At 39.3% G+C, this 9,618-nt stretch overlaps 1 protein-coding gene across 1 annotated transcript; it reads right to left on the bottom strand.

The window, feature by feature from the left end:
- Positions 1-1,369: 1,369 nt before the first annotated feature.
- Positions 1,370-2,119, bottom strand: LOC104665626 (microtubule-associated proteins 1A/1B light chain 3B). The gene has a single exon (XM_010367521.2). The coding sequence runs from the start codon at positions 2,015-2,017 to the stop codon at positions 1,640-1,642; it is 378 nt and encodes a 125-aa protein (XP_010365823.1). The 5' UTR covers positions 2,018-2,119; the 3' UTR covers positions 1,370-1,639.
- Positions 2,120-9,618: the final 7,499 nt, after the last annotated feature.

Genomic DNA, 9,618 nt, shown 5'->3' with positions numbered 1-9,618 from the left:
AGCAAATAACACATAAAGGAGCTCCAATTCATCTGGCAACAGACATCTCAACAGAAACCATACAGACCGGGAGGGAGTGGCATGACATTTTCAAAGTGCTGAAAGAAGAAAACTCATCCAAGAATACTGTGTCAAGCAAAGTTATTCTTCAAATATGAGGGAGAGATCAAGTCTTTCTTGGACAAACAAAATTCTGAGAGAATTTACTACCACCTGACCTGTTTTACAAGAAATGCTAAAGGGAGTTCTTCAATGTGAAAACAAAACAAAACAAAACAAAACATTGACATGCAAAAAGAAAGCACTTAAACATATAAAACCCACTGGTAACATTAACTACATGGACAAACCCAGAATACTCTAATACTGTAATTGGGATATGTAATCCTCTCATAACTCTAGTATAGAGCCCAAAAGACAAAACTATTAAAACTAGCAATAGCAATGTGTTAAGAGATAGGCAATATAAAAACGTGTAATTTGAGATGACAAAGTCAAAATTTGGAGGGGATAGAGTTAAAGTATAGTTTTTTCATTTTTTTCTTTGTTGCTATTTTCTTTGTCATCTAAGATGTAATCTCTTTAAAATAACTCGTTATAACTATAAGATGTTTTTTGTAAGCTTCATGGTAACCACAATGCGAAAACCTACAACAGATTCACTAAAAATTAATAACAGGAAATTAAAACCTACTACCAGAGTAAACCACTTACCCACAAAGGAAGACAGTAAGAAAGGAAAAAAAAGAAGAGAGGAACTAAAAAAAAAACAAAAAACAGAAAACAAGCAACAAAATGGCAGTAGTAATTACTTATACATAATAACGTTGAATGTAAATGGACTAAATTCTTCAATAGAAAGGCATAGAGTGGCTGAATTGATAAAGAAATAAGACCTAATTATACACTGTCTTCAAGAAACCCACTTCACCCATAAAGACACACATAGAATAAAAGTGAAGGATTGGAAAAAGATATTCTGTACAACTGGAAACCAAAAAAGAGCAGGAATAACTGTACTTAGATTTAAAAATGGACTACAAATCAAAGACTGTAAAAAGGACAAAAAAGGTCATGGTATAATGACAAAATGCTCAATTCAGCAAGAGGATATAATAATTTTAAGTATCTGTACAAATAACACCAGAGCTCCCAAGTATGTAAAGCAAACATTAATAGTTCCAAAGGGAGGGATAGACTGCAATATGATAACAGCAGAGGACTTCAACACCCCACTCTCAGTAATGGACAGATCATCCAGACAGAAAATCAACAAAGAAATGTTAGATTTGAATACACACTAGATCAAATAGGCTTAATTGACATTTACTACAATAAAATACACATTCTTTTTTTTTTTATTGGCAACTTAGAATGCAAAGTATTTTATTTTTAAATTTTTAAAATCTGAAAACAAGCTAGCCTACATTAAATAATATAGTTTCCAAAGCTGAATGTGCTCACTTGGAGCTCAGTTTTCTGCTTGAAACACAAACACAACTTCCTAACACTCCTCGGTGGGAACACTACTGTTGGATGATCTGTGATTAGATGAACTGATCCATCTCAGTTGGTAACATCCCTTTTTTTTCCTTGGTAAGGGTTTAAAAAATTCTAGAATAGATGCATTTTTCTTGTTTTACACTGACAATTTCATCCCGAACGTCTCCTGGGAGGCATAGACCATGTACAGGAATCCATCTTCATCCTTCTCACTCTCATACACCTCTGAGATTGGTGTGGAGACGCTGACCATGCTGTGGCCGTTCACCAACAGGAAGAAGGCTTGATTAGCATTGAGCTGTAAGCGCCTTCTAATTATCTTGATGAGCTCACTCATGTTGACATGGTCAGGTACAAGGAACTTTGTTTTATCCAGGACAGGAAGCTGCTTCTCACCCTTGTATCGTTCTATTATCACCGGAATTTTGGTTGGATGCTGCTCTCGAATAAGTCGGACATCTTCTACTCTTTGTTCGAAGGTGCAGCGCTGCTTGAAGGTCTTCTCCGACGGCATGGTGCGGGGATCTGGGCGGCAGCGGCGACGATGCGAGGGTCCCGGCGGCTCCTGGGGGCGGCGGCGGCTGCGGCGGCGAATCCGACTCTGGCGATAGCGACTTCCCTTAAAATACACATTCTTTTTTTTTTTTTTTTTTTTTTTTTTTTTTTAAATACACATTCTTTAATAAGTACCTGGAACATTCTCCAGAATAGATTATATTGTATGTCACAAAACATGTCTCAACAAATTCAAAAAAGTAGAAATCATATTGAGTATGTTTTTTGACTGCAGTGAAATAAAACCAAAAATCAGTAACAATAGGAGCCTCGGAAAATACACAAATACCTGGAAATTAAACATGCTCCTGAATGAGCAATGGGTTGATGAAGAAATTCAGAAAGAAATTTGACAATTTATTGAAACAAATGCAAATGGAAATACAACATACCAAAATCTATAGGATACAGCAAAAGCAGTTCTAAGAGGGAAGCTTGTAGCAATCAACATGTATATAAAAAATGTAAAAAGACTAAACAATCTAATGGGGCACCTCAAGGAACTAGGAAAGCCCAGACAAACCAAATCCAAAATAAGTAGGAGGAAAGAAGTAATAAATATCAGAGCAAAAATAAATAGAAAGGAAATGTAAAAAAAACAATACAGGCCGGGCACAGTAGTTCACGTCTGTAATCCCAGTACTTTTGAGGCTGAGGCAGGTGGATCACTTGAGCCCAGGAGTTCAAAACCAGCCTGGGCAACATGGCAAAACACTGTCTCTACTAAAAACACAAGAAATTAGCTGGGCATGATGGCACATGCCTGTGGTCCCAGCTACTCAGGTAGGAGGTAGGAGAATCACCTGAGCCTGGGAAGTCGAGGCTGCGTTGAGCTGAGATGGCACCACTGCACTCCAGCGTGGGCGACGGAAGTGAGACCCTGTCTCAAAAAACAAAACAAAAACAAAAACCAATACAGATCAATGAAATGAAAAGTTGTGCTTTTTTTAAAAAAAATATAAAATTGGCAAACCTTTAGCTAGACTAAGGGAAAAGGTGACCCAAATGAATAAAATAAAAAATGAAAACATAACAACTGAGAAATACAAAGAATAATTAGAGACTATTATGAACAACTATATGCCAACAAATTGGAAAACCTAGAAGAAATGGATAAGTTCCTGGACGTATACAACTTACCAAGATGAACCATGGAGAACGAGAAAACCTCAACAAACGAGTAAAAAGTGGTGAGATTGTCTTAGTCCATTTTGCATTGCTGTAAAGGAATACATAAGGCTAGGTAATTTATTTTAAAAAAAAATAAGAGGTTTAGTTGGCTCACTGTTCTGCAAACTGTAAAAGAAGCATGGTGCCAGCATCTGCTTCTGGTGAGGGCCTCACAGGATGCTTCCACTCATGATAGAAGGTTACAGAAAGTTGGCATGTAGAGATCAAATGGTGGGAAGTGGGCAAGAGAGAGAGGGGAGGAGGTGCTAGGCTCTTTTTAACAACCAGATTTCTTAGGAAATAATAGACCCAGAACTCACTGGTTACTATGAAGACAGCACCAAGTCATTCATAACAGATCTGCCCCCATCATTCAAACATATCCACTAGGCCTCACCTGCAACACTAGAGATCAAATTTCGACATGACATTTGGAGAGCACAAATATTCAAACTATATCAGAAATCTAAGCTATAATAAAGTCTCCCATCAAAGAAAAGTCTAGGACCTGATGGCTTCACTGCTGAATTCTACCAAATATTTAAAGAACTAATACTAATTCTACTCACACTGCAAAAAAAAATTTAAGAACAGGGACTACCTCCAAACTCATATTACAAGGCCAGCATTACCCTGATACCAAAACCAGACTAGGATACAACAAAACTTTGGGAGGCTGAGGCAGGCAGATCACAAGGTCAAGACATCGAGACCACCCTGGCCAACATTGTGAAACCCCATCTCTACTAAAAACACAAAAATTAGCTGGGCATGGTGAAATGTGCCTGTAGTCCCAGCTATTCGGGAGGCTGAGGCAGGAGAATCGCTCGAACCCGGGAGGCAGAGGTTGCAGTGAGCCGAGATCGTGTCACTGCACTCCAGCCTGGGCAACATTGTGAGACTCTTAAAAAAAAAAAAAAAAAAAAAAAAAAAAAAAAAACCCATAGGATCATTTTAATAGATACTGAAAAAGCATTAAATAAAACTCAACATTCCTTTATGACAAAATTCCTCAACAACTGAATATAGAAGAAACATACCTCAACATGATAAAGGCCATATATATGACAAGCTTACAGCTAATATACTGAACAGGGAAAAATTGAAAGCCTTTCCACTAAGATCTAGAAGAAGACAAGGATGCCCACTTCCACCGTTTTTACTCAACATAATACTGTAAGTCCTGGCCAGTACAATGAGCAAGAGAAAGAAAGAAAAAGGCCAGGTACAGTGGCTCATGCCTTTAATCCTAGCACTTTGTGAGGCCAAGGCAGGCAGATGGCTTGAGCTCATGAGTTCGAGACAAGCCTGATCAATGTGGCAAACCCCATATACTAAAAATACCAAAATTAGCCAGGCATGGTGATGTGCATCTGTAGTCTCAGCTACTTGGGAGGCTGAGCTAAAAGGATGACTTGAGCCTGGGAGGCAAAGTTTGTAGTGAGCCAACATCATGTCACTTCACTGCAGCTTGGGGGATAGAACCAGATCTTGTCTCACAAAAAAAAAAAAAAAAAAAAAAAAAAGGAAGAAAGGGTATTGAAATTGGAAAAAAAGTCAAATTAGCCTTGTTCACAGATGACATGAGCTTATAATTTAAAAAACCTAGACTCCATCAAAAAACATTAGAACTGATATATAAATTCAATAAACTTGCTGGATACAAAATCAGCAAAAAAAAAAAAAAAAAAATCAGCAGTATTTATATATGCCAACAATGAACAATCTGAAAAAGAAATCAAGAAAGCAATCCCATTTACAATAGCTACAAGGAATCAATTTAACCAAAGAAGTGAAAAATCAAAGATGTATACAATGAAAACTATAAAACACTGGTGAAAGAAATTGAAGAGGACACCAAAAAAATGGAAAGATATTCCATACTCATGAATTGGAAGAATTAATATCATTAAAATGACAATACTACTTAAACCAATTTGCAGATTTAATGCAATCCCTATCAAAATACTAATGACATTCTTCACAGAAATAGAAAAAACATCCTAAAATTTATATGGCACCACAAAAGACCCCTCATAGTCAAAGCAATCCTGAGTGAAAACAGCAAAGTTGAGGCATCATGCTACCTGACTTCAAAATATATTACAAAGCTATAGTAACCAAATCAGGACAGTACTAGCATAAAAGCAGATGCATAGGCTGGGCATGGTGGCAGGTGCCTGTAATCCCAGCTACTCAGGAGGCAGAGGCAGGAGAACTGCTTGAACCTGGGAGGTGAAGGTTGCAGTGAGCTGAGATTGCACCACTACATTCTAGCCTGGGTGACACAGCAAGACTCCGTTTCAAAAAAACAAAAACAAAACAGATGCATAGACAAATGGAACATAATAGAAAACCTATATATAAAGCCACTCTTCTACAGCCAACTCATTTTCAACAAAGGGGCCAAGAACATACAACAGGGAAAGTCTCTTCAATAAATGGTGCTGGGAAATATGGATAAGTATTTGCAGCAGAATGAAACTAGACTCCTATCTCTCAACATATACAAAAATCAAATCAAAATGGATTAAAGAATTAAATCAAGACTCAAAACTATGAAACTATTAGAAGAAAACTTGGGGAAGTGCTCTAGTCCATTGGTCTGGGCAGATTTTTGTGTGTGTAAGACCTAAAAAGCACAGGCAACTAAAGCAAAAATAGACAAATCAAGCTAACCAGCTTCTACACAGCAAAGGAAACAATCAACAAAGTGAAGAAACAACTCATAAAATGAGAGAAAATATTTGCCAACTATGCATCTGATAAGGGATTAACAACCACAGTAAAGAAAGAGCTCAAACAATTCAATAACAAAAAAACAAATAACCTGATTAAAAATGAGTAAAAGATCTGAATAGACATTTCTCAAAAGAAGACATACAAATGGCCAAAAGGTACATGAAAAGGTGTTCTACATGACTAATAATCAGAGAAATGCAAATCAAAACCACAATGAGATATCATCTCACCCTGGTTAAAGTGACTTTTTATCAAAAAGAGGAAATAACAGATGCTGGCCAGGATGTGGAGTAAAGGGAACCCTTGTACACTGTTGGTGGGGATGTAAATTAGTACAGCCACTAAGGAAACTGTATGAAGTTTCCTCAAGAAACTAAAAATAAAACTGGCATATCAATGTACTACTGGGTATATATCCAAAAGAAAGGAAATCAACATATTAATTGGATTCTTTTGGATATACCTGCACTCCCATGTTTATTGCAACAATAGTCCCAATAGCCAAGACACAGAATCTAAGTGCCCATGAATAAATGAATGGTTAAAGAAAATGTGATTTCCTCAAGCCTGTAATTCCAGCACTTTGGGAGGCCGAGACGGGTGGATCACAGCTAACACGGTGAAACCCCGTCTCTACTAAAAAATACAAAAAAACTAGCCGGGCGAGGTGGTGGGTGCCTGTAGTCCCAGCTACTCGGGAGGCTGAGGCAGGAGAATGGCGTGCACCCGGGAGGCGGAGTTTGCAGTGAGCTGAGATCCGGCCACTGCACTCCAGCCTGGGTGACAGAGCAAGACTCCCTCTCAAAAAAAAAAAAAAAGAAAGAAAGAAAATGTGATTTCAAGACCAGCCTGGCCAACATGGTGAAACCCTCTACTAAAAATACAAAAATTAGCCAGGCATGGTGGCAGACACCTCTAGTTCCAGTTACTTGGGAAGCTAAGGCAGGAGAATTACTTGAACCTGGGAGGTGAAGTTTGCAGTGAGCCGAGATGGCAGCACTGCACTCCAGCCTGGGCAACAGAGTGAGACTCTGCCTCAAAAGAGGAAGAAGAGGAAGAAGAGGAAGAGGAAGAGGAAGAAGAAGAAGAAGAAGAAGAAGAAGAAGAAGAAGAAGAGGAAAAGAAGAAGAAGAAGAAGAAGGAGGAGGAGGAGGAGGAGAAGAAGAAGGAGGAGGAGGAGGGGGAGGAGGAGGAGGGGGAGGAGGGGGAGGAGGAGGAGGGGGAGGAGGAGGGGGAGGAGGAGAAAGAAGGAGAAGGAGAAGGAGAAGGAGAGGGAGAGGGAGAGGAAGAAGAAGAAGAAGAAAGAAGGAAGGAAAGAGAGAGAGAAAGAGAGAACGGAAGGAAGGAAGAAGGAAGGAAGGAAGGAAGGAAAAGAAAGAAGGAAGGAAGGAAGGAAAGGAAGGAAGGAAGGAAGGAAGGAAGGAAGGAAGGAAGGAAGGAAGGAAGGAAGGAAGGAAAGGAAGGGAGGGAAGGAAGGGAGAAAGGGAGAGACAGAGGGGGAGGGGAGGGGAGGGGGGAAGGGAGGGAAGGGGAGGGGAGGGGAGGGAAGGGAAGGGAAGGGAGAAAGAAAGGTGATATATATGCACAATAGAATATTATTCAACCATATAAAAAGAATTAAATCCTGTCATTTGCAGCAAACTGGATGGAACTGGAGGTCATTATGTTAAGTGCAATAAGCCAAGCACAGAAAGACAAATATTGCATGTTGCTCACTCATATTTGGGAGCTAAAAAAGTGGGTCTCATGAAGATAGAGAGTAAACTTGTAGTTACCAGAGGCCGGGAAGAGGAGGCGGAAGGGTGAGATAAAGAGTGATTGACTAATGGGTACAAATACACAGTTTGATAGAAGAAATTAGAACAGGCATCAGTAGGGGGACTATAATTTATAATTTCATATATATATTTATAATTATTGTATATTTCAAAATAGAAGAGAATGATTTGAATGTTTCTAACAAAAGACAAATATTTAAGGTGATGGTTGTCCCAATTACGCTGATTTGATCGTTCCGAATTATATGAATGTATTAAATTATGACATGTACCTCAAAAATAAGTACATCAATTATGTATGAATTTTATTTAAAAACTTTTTCATTGGAATACTCATAATAAAAGAATGGATTCATTTTTTAAAGTTCTTCTTTCAGGGAATGTCCAGCTTTCTCTGTGCACTCTGTTCTTTCTCACTTAATTCTGTTTGCCCAGGATGGTGAGAACCACTCCCAAGAGAGAGGACACGACTTTGGAGGAGAAAGTTTTACCTAGGCTGGTGTCTGGAGTTTCCATGCCAGACTTCCCACCAGGGACTGTTTTAAAATGATGTAGCCACAATTCTGACATGAACCACTGAAATTATTTAGAATTCATGGAATTCACAAGTGTTCCCACCAATCCTTCTAAACTGGTCTTCCTCTGTTTTTTCTCTGACTAGATCCACCTCTTCTTAAGACCATTGACTTATGAAACCTGAGTTTGAATCCTCATGTCCCACTTAACTAGTCATGTGGCCTTTTTCAAGTTCAGGGACACAATTAGCTTATCTTTATAGGGAGTGTGGAACAGTATCAGTGGAACAAGTGGAACAAAGTCTTAACCCTAGCTGAACATTAGAATCACTAGGGAGGAGATTTTTAAAACTACTGATGCCCTGGCCACATCCCAGACCTCTGGGATCAGAATCCCTCGGTGGTAGTCAGGCCTCAGCAGCGTTGAAAGATACACAGTTGATTCCAGTGTGCAGCCGAGGCTGAGAACCACTGATCTAAGTTGATCATTAAGAACTAAAGTGGCCAGGTACCTTGGCTTATGCCTGTAATCCCAGCACTTTGGGAAGCTGGGGCAGGAGGACTGCTTGAGCCCAGGAGTTTGAGACCAGCCTGAGCAACATGGTGAAACCCTGTCTCTACAAAAAGTACAAAAATTAGCCAGGCATGGTGGCACTTGCCTGTAGTCCCAGCTACTCAGGAGGCTGAGGTGAGAGAATCACCTGAGCCCAGGAAGTCGAGGCTGCAGTGAGCCGTGATTGTGCCTCTGTACTCCAGTCTTGGCCATAGAGTAAGACCCTATCTCAAAAAACAAACAAACAAACAAACAAACAGAGAAAAAAAGAAAAAATAAAGAATTCTTAAAGTTCTTTCTCTGATCTGTATTTTCTGTATTTTCCATGACTCCCATGATCCCTGCCCATGGCTACCACTCCAAGACAAGGATGAATGGGTACACTGTATCCCGGTCAGTACCAGAGACTTTATCTGTTTAGTCCAAGGAGGACCACATCTGACCTGGCTATGAAGAACCAGTATTTTAAAGTGTGTTCTTGAGCATATAAGCAAAAGCAGCCTCCCTGGGTTGCATGCAAGACCCTGCCCTTGGAGTCTCCTAAATAAAGGAAAACTACCACTTTATGGAGAGCAGGGTTTGCATCTCTTAAAGACATTGCCTGGAAGCCTTCAGAATCCACAGAAAGGCAATGACGGCTTGTTTTTTCATCTTTTGTTTCTGCCACCCAAATGGAGTGAGTCAAATAGAGGGAATGTTAACTTCAGGAAGCAGAGACTATTTTTAAACATTAATTTGACTTTTTGAATTGATCAGGTGTCAACATTAGCTAATAGGATCCTGAGAAATTTGCAGGACTTTA

This window comes from Rhinopithecus roxellana, chromosome 14 (genome assembly GCF_007565055.1).
Source record: "Rhinopithecus roxellana isolate Shanxi Qingling chromosome 14, ASM756505v1, whole genome shotgun sequence".
Classification (NCBI taxonomy): domain Eukaryota; kingdom Metazoa; phylum Chordata; class Mammalia; order Primates; family Cercopithecidae; genus Rhinopithecus; species Rhinopithecus roxellana.
This window is presented reverse-complemented; position numbering and strand designations above follow the sequence as displayed.